The 18,064-nt window shown below is 37.7% G+C and overlaps 1 protein-coding gene across 3 annotated transcripts in view; it reads right to left on the reverse strand.

Moving 5' to 3' along the window:
• Positions 1 to 2,478: 2,478 nt before the first annotated feature.
• NMD3 (NMD3 ribosome export adaptor) overlaps positions 2,479 to 18,064 on the reverse strand; it is a 147,408-nt gene continuing 131,822 nt past the window's right edge. For all 3 annotated transcript variants that reach the window (XM_082394091.1, XM_082394092.1, XM_082394093.1), the window contains 5 exons: positions 15,092 to 15,204; positions 14,213 to 14,285; positions 12,840 to 12,946; positions 11,844 to 11,914; positions 2,479 to 3,863 (listed from right to left, as the gene is read on the reverse strand). In XM_082394091.1, coding sequence (XP_082250217.1) covers positions 3,733 to 3,863; positions 11,844 to 11,914; positions 12,840 to 12,946; positions 14,213 to 14,285; positions 15,092 to 15,204 — 495 coding nt within the window. In that variant the 3' untranslated portion in view covers positions 2,479 to 3,732. The remainder of the gene's footprint in view (positions 3,864 to 11,843; positions 11,915 to 12,839; positions 12,947 to 14,212; positions 14,286 to 15,091; positions 15,205 to 18,064) is intronic.

An 18,064-nucleotide genomic window follows, 5' to 3' on the forward strand; every position in this document is an offset into this window, starting at 1 on the left:
GCCATTAGGGAAATGTAAATTAAAACCACAAAGAACACAACCAACCACCTATTAGGATGGTTTTTAAAAAATGACAACATCAAGTGGTGGTGAGGATGCACAGTTACTGAGATGCTGATACACTGCTGGTGGGAAAGCAAAAAGGCACGAACCACTTGGAAAACAGTTAAATATACAAATACTATAAGGATCCAACAATCGCATCCCTAGTTATTTAACCAAGTAAAATGAAACCTGTATACAAATATTCAAAGCAGCTTTACTCCTAATCATCAAAACCTGGAAATTCAAATGTGCCTCACCAGAGGAATGAATAAACTGTGGTACATCCATACAATTCAATATTATTCAAAATAAAAAGTAACAAACTCTTGATATATATACCACACCTTAGATGAATCTCAAGTGTACCACGCTAAGTGAAAAAAACCAGACTCAAATGGTCACATACTGTATGACTGCATTTACATATTTTGGAAAAAGCAAACCATAAGGTCAGAAAACAGATTGGAAGTTGGCAGGAGTTAAGGATGGGTGAAGGGTTTGAAAACAAAGGGGTAGCAAAGGGAATTTAGGGGGATTGGGGAGGATGATAGAATTTTTTTGTATTTTAATTGCAGTGGCGATTACATGAATCTACACGTTAAAATTCAAAGAACTGTAAAACAAAGCATAAGCTTCACCATCTATAAGTTAATGAATTTAAAAAGAAAAATCAAGTTAAAATAACAATTGCAAAGGATTAAATCCTTTAATCCCTTCAAACAGAAAACCAACTAATATAACCCAAGAACATTTGGGAACATCTGGACTAATCGACAGCATACGTCTCCTGATGCAATGCATTGAGAATTTAGCATTACATCTGGGGAAGTCCTGCTAAAAGGGCTTAACATAAATTTAATCATGAGGAAAGTCAGACAAGCCTAAGCTGAGGTCACTCTACAAAACAACCGGTTTGGACTCTTCAAAAATGTCAATTACATTAAAAAAAAAACTCAGGAATGGATCCAGATGAAACAAGTCTAAAGACATAAGAGAACCCAATGCAACATACAATCTTAGATATTTATTTTTTCCATAAAAGACTTTATGGTTGGGATAACTGACAAAATCTCAATGTGGTCCATCAATTGGATAACAGTATTGTGTCAATGTTAATTTTCTGATTTTGATCATTGCACTGTGATTATGTAAGAAAATTCCTTGTTTTGGAGGGGGAAAACCAAATATTTAGGGGGTTACTCTTAAATGGCTCAGGAAAAAAAAAATTAAAAAGAGAAAGAAAGAAAATAAGGTTATGTTCACGTTTGGCAAATCCGAGTGAAGGGTATCAAGGAATTCTCTGTACTATTTTGCAACTTTTGTCTGAAATTAGGTCAAAATTAAAAATAAATTATTTTTAATAGTAAACGTACTCTGGGCTAAAAATACCAGATCAAGTTATCTAAAGGATGGGAATCGGACTTCCCTGGTGGCACAGTGGTTAAGAATCCACCTGCCAACGAAGGCGACACAGGTTCGATCCCTGGTCCGGGAAGATCCCACACGTCACGGAGCAGCTAAGCCCGTGCGCCACAACTACTGAGCCTGAGCTCTAGAGCCCATAAGCCACAATTACTGAGCCCGCGCATCTAGAGCCCGTGCTCCACAACAACAGAAGCCATCGCAATGAGAAGCCCACGCACCGCAACGAAGAGCAGCCCCCGCTCGCTGCCACTAGAGAAAGCCCGCGTGCAGCAATGAACCCAACGCAGCCAAAAATAAATAAGTAAAATAAATAAATAAACTTATTAAAAAAAAAATAAAGGATGGGACTCAACATGAACACATTTACTAAAATTTTAAGAGTCATGGGAAAACTCCTGGCACTTACTCAGAACTGATCAGAGAAGTGTGTTCTAGCACAAAGTCTGGAATTCTGGGTTCCACTGCAGCAAGGAATTAGCTTGATGCTGTTAAACATCTAACCACAAAAGCAACTCTCTCCCCTCAACTGTTTCCTTGCTCATCAAGTGCCTCTTGCCAATAAAACAGCAGCTTCAAGTGCAGATTTGGCCACAAAAAAATAATCAATCATACTGACTTAGAATATTTATAAATTGGGTTATAAATCAGGTTCCTGTTATTTTGATTAATACCAGCATTCTCAAGTTGTATCAACTCTGGGACATAAGCCTGGAAATTATCCTCTAAAATGGTAGATTTATCAAGGTTATATAACTGTGCGCACTCTTGGCTAACAGCTTTTCTTTTAGCTATATTCCCTCATCTTGTCACAGCCTTCTTTCAACCAACAGATTTCATTACTCATAAAGACACAACATGAAAACAGGTAAGACTAAATAAGGTGAGTGAGAAATTACATTTTTCAGTGGGAAAGTCATATGACAAGTACTTAAATAACATTAATTCTACTTCAGAAACCTGCATGAAATTTAAATATGACACCCACATAATCACTTCAAGGACACAAAAAAGGGGGAGAACGTTTTTATTTTCATGCTTTTTAAAGTCTTGACATAGAGGGGGTAAACACAGACCACAGGTAAAAACTTTAAATATGCAGACAGAAGCCACTTTAGAAAGCACAGACCTTTATTCAAAACTTCAGAATTATGGAGTCTGATCTTAAAAAAAGGAAAATGTTCCATTTAGCACTTACTCAATTTCCTTATATAGTGGTATATATAGAATTTATGAATTAGCGCTTAGTAAGTCTGATCTTGCTTATAGAAGTAGGATCTTAATACTTCATTTTCAGAACACTTTAAAACGCAAGCCAATGCTTTTCCTTCAAGGATGTGGAAGGCATTCCTCATTCAAATCTGATTCGTGCTTTTATAAAGCATGAAGATCATTTTCATTATTTCATCAACTATATGCTGGATTCTAATACTCTTTTTGAAAGTGATGTGTTCAGTGATAGAAACTTATAAAGAGGGAATTCCTTCTCAATTTGTAAACCAAAATTTTAAAAGCAAAATCCATGAAGTGATAGGAAGACATTTTTATGACATAAGCAGCTACTTCACTAAGTTGCTGGCACAAGCCAAAACAACAAAGGTACAAATTGTTATTTAACCTTTAAATACTGTTTGCTACAAATCTACAAATATTTTAAATATACTTTCTTCTGCAATGCAAATTAAGATAATCCCCAGCTTAACAGCTTTTGAAGATGTAAATATTACAAATAAAAAAGACAGCTTTCCTACTGAATGTCCAACGATAAACTGAACCCCAAGTTTTCTATCCCAAGGACATAAAAATGATCTAAAGTGGACTAAGTGCGTGGCAAGTTCTTATTAAAAATGATTCTTCATATGCTCTTCTACTAAAGCAATCAATATAAAAAGGATGTGAAAGCTTGTTTTCTGCTTGAGGATTTAGGTAACCTCCAAGGAATCACAACTTGTGAGCTTTTAAACCCAGAGCTATAGTATGTGAAAATACTAGTGTCTGATAAAAAAGCAAGCCAATAAAATTCCATACGTAAAATGGCCTAAATATCAGTAATAATTACATTCTGCATTTTTTAATCTAAAACTTCAAAGCCATCAACCTTTATCAGTGCTTCAAGTGAACAATCAAAATAGTCATATTTATTCAGGTTTAAGACGAAATTTCTCTTCTCTCAATATGAAGGCACAGACAAAAATAGACAGTAAAAATTATTTTGTCCAACATCCTGAGCCTATGGATGTGGAAACCACCTACAACATGATCTCATTATGTCATCATCGATTCACCTTCTTCACCAGTAGCATCTGGGGAAATGTGAAGGTCTTCAAGCATCTCAGCCAGACTAATTCGAGGTGCTCCTTCATCATCTGTGTCACCTTCCACAGGAATGGTTGAATCTAAGAAAAAATACAAAGAGGATTTCAAATAAATACAACTATGGAAATATGCAAATACCTGCACCCAGCAGCATTACTATTATTTAACCATATTATATCCACAGCACTTATATCGTATCTAGAGCAGGCATTTAAATATGCATTGGGGGAGGAGAGAAGATGGCGGAAGAGTAAGACGCGGAGATCACCTTCCTTCCCACAGATACAGTAGAAATACATCTACACGTGGAACTGCTCCTACAGAACACCCACTGAACGCTGGCAGAAAACGTCAGACCTCCCAAAAGGCAAGAAACTCCCCCCGTACTTGGGTAGGGCAAAAGAAAAAAGAAATAACAGAGACAAAAGAATAGGGACGGCACCTGCACCAGTGGGAGGGAGCTGTGAAGGAGGAAAGATTTCCACGCACTAGGAGCCCCTCCGCGGGCAGAGACTGCGGGTGGCAGAGGGGGGAAGCTTCGGAGCCACGGAGGAGAGCGCAGCCACAGGGGTGCGGAGGGCAAAGCGGAGAGATTCCCGCACTTCCCGCACGGAGGCTCGGCGCTGACCAGCACTCACCAGCCCGAGAGGCTTGTCTGCTCAGCCGCCGGGGCGGGCGGGGCTGGGAGCTGAGGCTCGGGCTTCGGTCGCAGGGAGAGGACTGGGGTTAGCGGCGTGAACACAGCCTGAAGGGGTTAGTGCACCACAGCTAGCCGGGAGGGAGTCCGGGGAAAAAGTCTGCAGCTGCCGAAGAGGCAAGAGACTTTTTCTTCCCTGTTTCCTGGTGCACGAGGAGAGGGGATTCAGAGCGCCGCCTAAACGAACTTCAGAGACGGGCGCGAGCCGCAGCTAACAGCGCGGATCCCATAGCAACAGGGGCGCAGAGGGAAAAACGGAGAGACTCCCGCACAGAGGCTCGGCGCCGAGCAGCGCTCACCAGCCCGAGAGGCTTGTCTGCTCCCCCGCCGGGGCGGGCGGGGCTGGGAGCGGAGGCTCGGGCTTCGGTCGGATCACAGGAAGAGGACTGGGGTTGGCGGCGTGAACACAGCCTGAAGGGGTTAGCGCACCACAGCTGGCTGGGAGGGAGACCGGGAAAAAGTCTGCAGCTGCCGAAGAGGCAAGAGACTTTTTCTTGCCTCTTTGTTTCGCGGCGCGCAAGGAGAGGGGATTCAGAGCGCCGCCTAAACGAACTCCAGAAACTGGCGCGAGCCGCGGCGATCAGCGCGGACCCCAGAGACGGGCGTGAGACGCTGGGGCTGCTGCTGCCGCCTCCAAGAAGCCTGTGTGCGAGCACAGGTCACTCTCCACACCGCCCCTCCCGGGAGCCCGTGAAGCCCGCCACTGCCAGGGTCCCGTGATCCAGGGACAACATCCCCCGGGAGAACGCACTGCGCGCCTCAGGCTGCTGCAACGTCACGCCGGCCTCTGACGCCGCAGGCTCACCCCGCCTCCTCTGTACCCCTCCCTCCCCGCGGCTTGGGTGAGCCAGAGTCCCCGAAGCAGCTGCTCCTTTAACCCCGTCCTGTCTGGGCGGGGAACAGACGCCCTCAGGCGACCTACACGCAGAGGCGGGTCCAAATCCAAAGCTGATCCCCAGGAGCTGTGCGAACAGAGAAGAGGAGGGGAAATCTGTCCCAGCAGCCTCAGAAGAAGCGGATTAAAACTCCACAAACAACTTGATGTGCCTGCATCTGTTGAATACCTGAATAGACAACGAATCATCCCAAATTCAGGAGGTGGACTTTGGGAGCAGGATATATTAATTTTTCCCCTTTTCCTTTTTTTTTTTGTGAGTGTATATGTATATGCTTCTGGGGGAGATTTTGTCTGTATAGCTTTGCTTTACAATAGCTTTATTTTACTTCACTATATTATAGCTTCTTTCTTTCCTTCCTTCCTTCCTCCTTCCTTCCTTCCTCCTTCCTTCCTTCCTTCATTCCTCCCTCCCTCCCTCCCTCCCTCCCTTCCTTCCTTCCTTTCTATTTTTTCTCCCTCTTACTCTGAGCTGTGTGGACGAAAGGCTCTTGGTGCTTCAGCCAGGCATCAGTGCCGTACCTCGGAGGTGGGAGAGCCAACTTCAGGACACTGGTCCACAAGAGACCTCCCAGCTCCACGTAATACCAAACGGCAAAAATCTCTCAGAGATCTCCATCTCAACATCAAGACCCAGCATCACTCAATGACCAGCAAGCTACAGTGCTGAACACCCTATGCCAAACAACTAGCAAGACAGGAACACAGCCTCATCCATTAGCAGAGAGGCTGCCTAAAATCATAATAAGGCCACAGACACCCCAAAATACACCACCAGACGTGGACGTGCCCACCAGAAAGACAAGATCCAGCCTCATCCACCAGAGCTCAGGCACTAGTTCCCTCCACCAGGAAGCCTACACAACCCACTGAACCAACCTTACCCACTGGGGACAGATACCAAAAACAACGGGAACTACAAACCTGCAACCTGTGATAAGGAGACCCCAAACACAGTAAGATAAGCAAAATGAGACGACAGAAAAACACACAGCAGATGAAGGAGCAGGGTCAAAACACACTAGACTTAACAAATGAAGAGGAAATAGGTAGTCTACCTGAAAAAGAATTCAGAATAATGATAGTAAGGATGATCCAAAATCTTGGAAATAGAATAGACAAAATGCAAGAAGCATTTAACAAGGACGTAGAAGAACTAAAGAGGAATCAAGCAATGATGAAAAACACAATAAATGAAATTAAAAATACTCTAGATGGGATCAATAGCAGAATAACTGAGGCAGAAGAAAGGATAAGTGACCTGGAAGATAAAATGGTGGAAATAACTACTGCAGAGCAGGATAAAGAAAAAAGAATGAAAAGAACTGAGGACAGTCTCAGAGACCTCTGGGACAGCATTAAACGCACCAACATTCGAATTATAGGGGTCCCAGAAGAAGAAGAGAAAAAGAAAGGAACTGAGAAAATATTTGAAGAGATTATAGTTGAAAACTTCCCTAATATGGGAAAGGAAATAGTTAATCAAGTCCTGGAAGCACAGAGAGTCCCATACAGGATAAACCCAAGGAGAAACACGCCAAGACACATATTAATCAAACTGTCAAAAATTAAATATAAGGAAAACATATTAAAGGCAGCAAGGGAAAAAAAACAAATAACACACAAGGGAATCCCCATAAGGTTAACATCTGATCTTTCAGCAGAAACTCTGCAAGCCAGAAGGGAGTGGCAGGATATACTTAAAGTCATGAAGGAGAAGAACCTACAACCAAGATTACTCTACCCAGCAAGGATCTCATTCAAATGTGATGGAGAAATTAAAACCTTTACAGACAAGCAAAAGCTGAGAGAGTTCAGCACCACCAAACCAGCTTTACAACAAATGCTAAAGGAACTTCTCTAGGCAAGAAACACAAGAGAAGGAAAATACCTACAATAACAAACCCAAAACATTTAAGAAAATGGGAATAGGAACATACATATCGATAATTACCTTGAATGTAAATGGATTAAATGCTCCCACCAAAAGACACAGGCTGGCTGAATGGATACAAAAACAAGACCCATATATATGCTGTCTACAAGAGACCCACTTCAGACCTAGAGACACATACAGACTGAAAGTGAAGGGATGGAAAAAGATATTCCATGCAAATGGAAATCAAAAGAAAGCTGGAGTAGCAATTCTCATATCAGACAAAATAGACTTTAAAATAAAGACTATTACAAGAGACAAAGAAGGACACTATATAATGATCAAGGGATCGATCCAAGAGGAAGGTATAACAATTGTAAATATTTATGCACCCAACATAGGAGCACCTCAATACATAAGGCAAGTACTAACAGCCATAAAAGGGCAAATCGACAGCAACACAATCATAGTAGGGGACTTTAACACCCCACTTTCACCAATGGACAGATCATCCAAAATGAAAATAAATAAGGAAACACAAGCTTTAAATGATACATTAAACAAGATGGACTTAATTGATATTTATAGGACATTCCACCCAAAAACAACAGAATACACATTTTTCTCAAGTGCTCATGGAACATTCTCCAGGATAGATCATATCTTGGGTCACAAATCAAACCTTGGTAAATTTAAGAAAATTGAAATCGTATCAAGTATCTTTTCCGACCACAACGCTATGAGACTAGATATCAATTACAGGAAAAGATCTGTAAAAAATACAAACACATGGAGGCTACACAATACATTACTTAATAATGAAGTGATTACTGAAGAAATCAAAGGGGAAATCAAAAAATACCTAGAAATAAATGACAATGGAGATACGACGACCCAAAACCTATGGGACGCAGCAAAAGCAGTGCTAAGAGGGAAGTTTATAGCAATACAAGCCTACCTCAAGAAACAGGAAACATCTCGAATAAACAACCTAACCTTGCACCTAAAGCAATTAGAGAAAGAAGAACAAAAAAACCCCAAAGCCAGCAGAAGGAAAGAAATTATAAAGATCAGGTCAGAAATAAATGAAAAAGAAATGAAGGAAACAATAGCAAAAATCAATGAAACTAAAAGCTGGTTCTTTGAGAAGATAAACAAAATTGATAAACCATTAGCCAGACTCATCAAGAGAAAAAGGGAGAAGACTCAGATCAATAGAATTAGAAATGAAAAAGGAGAAGTAACCACTGACACTGCAGAAATACAAAAGATCATGAGAGATTACTACAAGCAACTCTATGCCAATAAAATGGACAACCTGGAAGAAATGGACAGATTCTTAGAAATGCACAAACTGCCGAGACTGAACCAGGAAGAACTAGAAAATATGAACAGACCAATCACAAGCACTGAAATTGAAACTGTGATTAAAAACCTTCCAACAAACAAAAGCCCAGGACCAGATGGCTTCACAGGTGAATTCTATCAAACATTTAGAGAAGAGCTAACACCTATCCTTCTCAAACTCTTCCAAAATATTGCAGAGGGAGGAACACTCCCAAACTCATTCTACGAGGCCACCATCACCCTGATACCAAAACCAGACAAAGATGTCACAAAGAAAGAAAACTACAGGCCAATATCACTGATGAACATAGATGCAAAAATCCTCAACAAAATACTCGCAAACAGAATCCAACAGCACATTAAAAGGATCATACACCATGATCAAGTGGGGTTTATCCCAGGAATGCAAGGATTCTTCAATATACGCAAATCAATCAATGTGATACACCATATTAACAAATTGAAGGAGAAAAACCATATGATCATCTCAATAGATGCAGAGAAAGCTTTCGACAAAATTCAACACCCATTTATGATAAAAGCCCTGCAGAAAGTAGGCATAGAGGGAACTTTCCTCAACATAATAAAGGCCATATATGACAAACCCACAGCCCACATTGTCCTCAATGGTGAAAAACTGAAACCATTTCCACTAAGATCAGGAACAAGACAAGGTTGCCCACTCTCACCACTATTATTCAACATAGTTTTGGAAGTGTTAGCCACAGCAATCAGAGAAGAGAAAGAAATAAAAGGAATCCAAATCGGAAAAGAAGAAGTAAAGCTGTCACTATTTGCAGATGACATGATACTATACATAGAGAATCCTAAAGAGGCTACCAGAAAACTCCTAGAGCTAATCAATGAATTTGGTAAAGTAGCAGGATACAAAATTAATGCACAGAAATCGCTTGCATTTCTATACACTAATGACGAAAAATCTGAAAGTGAAATTAAGAAAACACTCCCGTTTACCATTGCAACAAAAAGAATAAGATATCTAGGAATAAACCTACCTAAGGAGACAAAAGACCTGTATGCAGAAAATTATAAGACACTGATGAAAGAAATTAAAGATGATACAAATAGATGGAGAGATATACCATGTTCCTGGATTGGAAGAATCAACATTGTGAAAATGACTCTACTACCCAAAGCAATCTACAGATTCAATGCAATCCCTATCAAACTACCACTGGCATTTTTCACAGAACTAGAACAAAAAATTTCACAATTTGTATGGAAACACAAAAGACCCCGAATAGCCAAAGCAATCTTGAGAACGAAAAATGGAGCTGGGGGAATCAGGCTCCCTGACTTCAGACTATATTACAAAGCTTCAGTAATCAAGACAGTTTGGTACTGGCACAAAAACAGAAATATAGATCAATGGAACAGGATAGAAAGCCCAGAGATAAACCCACACACATATGGTCACCTTATCTTTGATAAAGGAGGCAAGCATATACAGTGGAGAAAAGACAGCCTCTTCAATAAGTGGTGCTGGGAAAATTGGACAGGTACATGTAAAAGTATGAAATTAGAACACTCCCTGACACCATGCACAAAAATAAACTCCAAATGGATTAAAGACCTAAGTGTAAGGCCAGACACTATCAAACTCTTAGAGGAAAACATAGGCAGAACACTCTATGACATACATCACAGCAAGATTCTTTTTGACCCAGCTCCCAGAGAAATGGAAATAACACAAATAAACAAATGGGACCTAATGAAACTTAAAAGCTTTTGCACAGCAAAGGAAACCATAAACAAGACCAAAAGACAACCCTTAGAATGGGAGAAAATATTTGCAAATGAAGCAACTGACAAAGGATTAATCTCCAAGATTTACAAGCAGCTCATGCAGCTCAATAACAAAAAAACGAACAACCCAATCCAAAAATGGGCAGAAGACCTAAATAGACATTTCTCCAAAGAAGATATACAGATGGCCTACAGACACATGAAAGAATGCTCAACATCATTAATCATTAGAGAAATGCAAATCAAAACTACAATGAGATATCATCTCACACCGGTCAGAATGGCCATCATCAAAAAATCTAGAAACAATAAATGCTGGAGAGGGTGTGGAGGAAAGGGAACACTCTTGCACTGTTGGTGGGAATGTAAATTGATACAGCCACTATGGAGAACAGTATGGAGGTTCCTTAAAAAACTACAAATAGAACTACCATACGACCCAGCAATCCCACTACTGGGCATATACCCTGAGAAAACCATAGGTCAAAAAGTGTCATGTACCACAATGTTCATTGCAGCTCTATTTACAATAGCCAGGACCTGGAAGCAACCTAAATGTCCATCGACAGATGAATGGATAAAGAAGATGTGGCACATATATACAATGGAATATTACTCAGCCATAAAAAGAAATGAAATGGAGGTATTTGTAATGAGGTGGATGGAGTTAGAGTCTGTCATACAGAGTGAAGTAAGTCAGAAAGAGAAAAACAAATACAGTATGCTAACACATATATACGGAATCTAAGGGAAAAAAAAAAAAAAAAAAAGGCCATGAAGAACCTAGTGGCAAGACGGGAATAAAGACACAGACCTACTAGAGAATGGACTTGAGGATATGGGGAGGGGGTGGGGTGAGATGTGACAGGGTAAGAGAGTGTCATGGACTTATATACACTACCAAATGTAAAATAGATAGCTAGTGGGAAGCAGCCGCATAGCACAGGGAGATCAGCTCGGTGCTTTGTGACCACCTAGAGGGGTGGGATGGGGAGGGTGGGAGGGAGGGAGATGCAAGAGGGAAGAGAAATGCGAGCATATTGTATATGTATAACTGATTCACTTTGTTATAAAGCAGAAGCTAACACACTACTGTAAGGCAATTATACTTCAATAAAGATGTTTAAAAAAAAAAAAAAAGAAAAAAAGAAAAAAAAAAAAATATGCATTGAATGACTGAACTTGCATAAATGTATGAATAACTATCCACTTGTATAGGGGTCAGCAAATTGAGGGATCATGCTAGGATGCAAATGGTATCAAATGTGGTATAGTAAACAACATTTTAATAAGTTTTACTGTTGTGCAAGTTTGGGATTTTTTTGGGGGTGGGTGGGTAAATGTTTAGAGTAGTTTTAAAAACACATGATAAAAGTCATTTATGGAATCAGAGTTTAAGATACCAAAATACTCATACTGGGTTAATATATTTATTTACAGAAGCTACAACTTAAATCAAATACTCCTAATTCACCAACCTCTATAAATGTTCACATTTTTTCTAATTGCCTCATCTTCTTCAAGATCTTCAAGGAAATCTTGGTATTGCCTATAGAAGGGTAAAGAAACATTTAAGGTATTTCACCTTTACCAAGAAAGTATGAAGTTAATGTTTTCTTCATTTTCAGCATTATAAGTGTGTTCCAAGTATTAAAATCTTTAAAAATAGTAAATGAAGGTCAAATATGGATGTTAATTAAATACTGACAGGTTTTTAAAAATTCTTTTCTTTCAAAATCACATTATTAAAAAAAATACACACCTGAGTATAGGTGACATTAAATATAAGACAGTAAGAAGACCCCTTCATACTTTACCCTCCCCCCAAAAAAATGTATGGCCAAGTTGCAATACACACACTTTAAGACTATAGATGAAATAGTCAAATATGTACTTACAATATCTATTTAACATTATATACTTATATATACGTATTTTAAATTATGAGACTGTATTTTAGAAATATTGCTGTTTCCCACTCACATTTCATGACACAACTTTATTTAAACTTTTCGTTTTTTTATACATCAGTGTCATTAATGTCATCATTAAAGCCACTTTTCCAATCATCCAATAAACTTTTCTAGAACACAGTATCTTCATTTCTCCTTAAGTTGTTTGAAAAACAGCATATTTGATATCAATGTGCTATTTTCTTTTTATACTAAATCATAAGTACTCATTTGCTATTTCTGACATCCACAAGGTAACTGCTCATTATATTTTCAAATGAATCATCAATAATAACACTGCAATTGTCAGGTCATAACCCAGGAAATAATAACTAAATCTGTGTTAAATGTCATTATATCTGTTCATACTGATCCAAACAACATATTGATAAGAACAGAAAATTAATATTGAGTGCAAGGAGCAAGTGTGTGGTGACTATTTCTTTATGATAAAAAAAACCATAAAGATTTATCATAAGGATTTCCTTTGAGACAACATATAAAATATAAAGAAAGTGGGACCTTTCATCATCTGTATCCATGTTTTCTCTATCTCTTGCAAGCTCTTTCAGTTTCCAGTTTCTACGACGCTGACGTTTGGTACGGTCATAGCTCTTCTTGATTAACACCTAAAAGTAAGAGAAATATTTGCAAAGTTACAAAAAAATGGGAACTAGGTAACAGGACCTCAAAATCCAACAAAATTTTTAAAATGAAAGCTTATGGGAATGCCAGGAAGACACCAAACTAATGACAGTGGTTATACCTTAAGGGAAAGGAGTAGGGATCAAGAAGTGGTGTCAAGAGAACTTTTAACATTTTTATTAATGTACTTAATATTTTATGAGAATGCATTTAGCCATTATTTGTATAACTGTTAAAATTTACTAACTGAAATTTTCCAGCGACTGAAAATTAAAATTTTTTATACCAAAAATTTCATGTTTCTGGTGGTTTTTTTTCTTCCTTTATACCAAAGTTCAGTTTTCAGCTACCATTCACAGAAATCATTCTGAAACATTATCACAGGCAGACATGTTTTCTCCCTTTCATTCCTACTAATAAGCACTTATAGAATTATATATATATTTTCACAACTGTATATCCTAGAACAATTTAATAAAGTGTGGAATAAATGAAAATAACTTTATAATATAAAATCTATATAAGACCATTTTGATCTTCTCTTATGACCTTTTTGAAAAATACCTATTTAGACTTACACCGAAACCATGCTTCTATTTCCTAATTTATTAATTAATAAAAGCACAACTGGGTGGTGAGGAGGGGAGCCGTTCTTATACCATGACTTTATTTTTGCCCACAGCTAAAGAGATCAATGTTTATTTTAAAAGATTAAGTTAAGCAAACAGGAGATAGGGTCTTTTCACATTTCACATTCACTGTTGCTCAGGATTCTGATAAACTCATGTTAGAATTTAACAGATTTTTTTCAGAAGTAACATTCTTTCTCTAGGACTTAACACTGTGAAGATTACTTTCAACTACAATTATATTCAAACCTGAATGATGGTTTTAACTCTAAATGCCTTCTTAACAACACATGAAATAAGCTGAGCCTAAAAGAATGAACAGGAATAAATTCTAAAGGTCATCATTTTTAGCTGCAAATTTATTTTTACTCTACAGATACTACCAAGCATTCTGACAGAATGAAAATTTGATTATAAGAGCAACCGAAAAACTCAATAAATCTTGGATATTATCCACTAAGAATTATCTTAAATGAAGGTTTTGCTATTATACCTTAACTGCAATTTCAAAAGAAACCTCTAAATTGATTACTTTCAAAAATGTGAACTCATGCATCTTACCCATAAGAGTTACATCAATCGTCTCCAACACATGAAAAAGAGGAAAATCTAAAGCCTTACCACATCTGGGACTCTATCTGATTTCATTTTGTTGGCATGCTCATCATTTAAGTTACAGTTGGCCAAATCAAACCTGAAATGAAAACAATGAAACACTTAATGACAAAAACACTTACTCTTTCCATGTAACTTTTTATTTTATAGATGATCACCTAACAGTTCCTCCTAAGATCAAACATTTAATACGCTTTCCCACTTTAGAAGTTTTGCAGTGTACTATACAGTGAACAGGCTTCTACAGATCCTGGTAAAGATAATAATGCAGTCTATCTCTCAGTTTCACATGTCATCCATTATTGTCCACCTTACTATACTCTTGTAAAAGAAGCAAAACAGACTTATATATCAGTCTATCATTAGGATTCAGTTACATGGTTCCATTCAGTTTATAGACAACAAAAACAAAACACCCCTCATTCTCTAGTAAAAGGAACTGAAACCCTAAGAGCAAAAATAATGTTTAAGGTATGCTTATAAGCTCTGCATCAGAATGGACTATCCTATGGCTAAAAAGACCCCTTACATGTATAGCTGCCATATTTTAAAAGTGAAATATTTTAACAACAGCATATGCATAATAAAAAACTACCTGCTCCCTCAAAAAACTACAAACATAATCTGATCATACTACTTCAGGGTTCAATTACTCAAAATCTTGTAATAAATGACTCTAAGATGATGGCCAAAATGGAATAACTATGGGCTTCTGTCCAATCAATAATTTCATTTAGTTATCAATAATAAAGTGAGCTATATGGCTCCTAAGAACTCTTAAATTCTTTTTAGGATAAACAACTTTATTTTAGATAGCTTTGCTGGCTCCCAGAGAAACTCTGCAATGCTAGTCGGCAGTTTAAAATACTATAAAATAATACAAACCCCAACACCAGGTCTCCAGGATTTAGAAGATGTCCCAAATGAGTGCGACAAAAATACTGTTTATCTGTATTCATTTCAGATGTTTTCTGTACCCAGACTTCCCCGAGGGTATGCTTAACAGGAAAGAAAATGAACTCTTCAATAATCTAGGCATAACTTAAAAAGCATCTCATAGAAAAGTTAGATACAATGTTGATTTTGGTTTTCCGATTTTCATTTTAAAGACAGAAATTGTTTTATTTTCCAGATCTCTGAAACACTGTCAAAATTAACAAATTACTAAATTATGAGTACAGAAAAAGACTCATAAGTAATTCATAAAATAAATATTTTTGTTAAGATTTTATTCAAGGCTTTTATAAAACATTAACATTGTCACCTAAAAACAGACACATATGTAGAATTTTCAAAAGAAATGTTCTCACAGGGAGATGGGCCAACACAGACTGAGCAAAAAGAATAACTAAAAAAGTAGGGGAATCTTAAATCCAGAAAATATCTTAAGCAACCCCTTGCTTTACACATAAGGTTAAAAAAAACCGGCTTCAGAGAAAATAATCTAGCAATCCCAGCAGCACCACTACCACAACAGAACCCAAATCGTCATCAGTTTTTTGAATGTCTACTATTTTGAGGTGTAACTTTTTTTAAAACTATTTACCATGGAAACATCATCTCAAGTTTGAACTTTTAAAGCAGAAAACCATTAAAGTCCCTTTCCAACATGGAATTTTACAAGCAATTTTAACTGACATTTCAAACTTCCCGGCTGAATGAAGTATAGCACATGCCAATACCTTTTACTAACAAAAACAGAACCAAGTAAAATGGGATCAAGAGCAAAATACTAAGAATTATAGATAGAATTAAGGAATCTCAAAGAGGTGAAAAGAAGAGGTAGAGAGAGAGGAAGAAACTGAAATAACAGACAGGTCCCAGATTTAGGAAAAAACTGGAAAAAAAATTGAATTACCAGGGAAACACTAAATTCTAGCTAAATGCATATTTTGAAAGCAAAGAAAGTTTTATATATGCCTGAGGGGAAGTGGTGGTGCTTAAATGATAAACGTTTGTTCTTTTTTTTTTTTAAATAAATTTATTTATTAATTTGTTTTTATTTTTGGCTGTATTGAGTCTTTGTTGCTGCTCATGGGCTTTCTCTAGTTGAGGCAAGTGGGGGCTACTCTTCGTTGTGGTGCGCGGGCTTCTCATTGTCTTGGCTTCTCTTGTTGCAGAACACAGGCTCTAGAGCACAGGCTCAGTTGCTCCACAGCATGTGGGATCTTCCCAGGCCAGGGCTCGAACCCGTGTCCCCTGCATTGGCAGGCGGATTCTTAACCACTGCACCACCACGGAAGCCCTAAACGTTTTTTCTTAATCATATTATTAAATTTTCTATTTTAAAGAAAAATATGAAAAGTAATTCTTCCATTCCCATTGATTTTCTCAAGTTATCGGAAGTTTTTTTTGTCTCAAGACACAATATTACCTCAATAGAAAGGAGCACTGTTAGTATACAGTTTGGGGGGGCCTCTAAATACTATTTTATAGTAGAAGAAATCAGACTTACATCCTTGAAGAAACACCTGATTTCAGATATGGGGTAGGAATTACACAATGTGATTTTGGAACACCTAAATGTTGCAGTGTTGTCCCACAAAGTAAGGATGCTTTCAAAGACTAGGAAAGTCATGTCAAAAGGACAAAGGAATAGACCTATATCTATTAAGGAAATTGAGTCAATAATTAGTAAAATAGAAAGCACCAGGCCCTGATGGATTCACTGGTGAATTCTAACAAACATTTAAGGTAGAAATTATACCATTCCTCTAGAATCTTTTCCATAAGGCAGAAACAGAGGGAATACTTCCTAACTCATTTACAAGGTCAACATTACCTTAAAACCAATACCAGACAAAGACATTACAAGGAAAGTAATCTACAGACCAATCTCTCATGAACACAGATTCAAAAATCCTCAACAAAACATAAAAGAACTGTACACCATTACCAAGTGGGATTTAACCCATGTATGCAAGGCTGGTTCAACATGTGAAAATCAAATTAATGTAGCCCATCAATCATATCAACAGGTTAAAAAGGAAAAAAAATCACATGATGATATCAATAAAGAAAAAGCATTTGACAAAATCCAACACCCATTCATGATAAAAAAAAAAAGCCTCTCAGTAAACTAGAAATAGAGGGGAACTTCTCCACCTGATAAAGAATATCTATTAAAAAAAAAAAACCTTAAACCTAACATTATACTTAATGGTGAGAAACTTGCAGCTTTCCCACTAAGATCAGGTACAAGGCAAGAATGTCCCCTCTCACTACTCATTTTCAATATCCTACTGGAAACCCTAGCTAATATAAAAGATAAGAAAAGGAAATGAAAGGTAAATAAATTGGAAAGGAAAAAATAAACTTATCTTTGCAGATGACATGGTCATCTACATAGAAAATTTAAACGGACCAAAGAGCTCCCAGAATATAGCAAGGTTATAGGATACAAGGTTATAAACGAAAGTCACTTTCCTATATACCAACATAAAAAAGTGGAATTTGAATTTTAAAAATACCGTTTACATTAGCACCCCTACAAAAATGAAATACTTAGGTGTAAATCTAACCAAATATGTATAAGATCTGTATGAGGAAAACTACAAAACTCTGATGAACAAAATCAAAGAACTAAAACAGAGAGATGTTCCATGTTCACAGACAGGAAAACTCAATATTGTCAAGATGTAAGTTCTGCCCAACTTGACCTACAGATTCATGCAATTCCAATCAAAATCCCAACAAGTTTAGCCACAGAGGCATAATTACAGCATAAGGAATATGGTCAGTAATACTGTAATAACTTTGTATGGGGACAGATGGTAACTAGACTTATCAGGGTGATCATTTCATAATGCATGAAAATATCAAATCACTTGTGTAGTACACCTGAAAATAACATACTGT

The sequence above is a fragment of the Balaenoptera borealis genome (assembly GCF_965194805.1).
Source record: "Balaenoptera borealis genome assembly, chromosome: 5".
Classification (NCBI taxonomy): domain Eukaryota; kingdom Metazoa; phylum Chordata; class Mammalia; order Artiodactyla; family Balaenopteridae; genus Balaenoptera; species Balaenoptera borealis.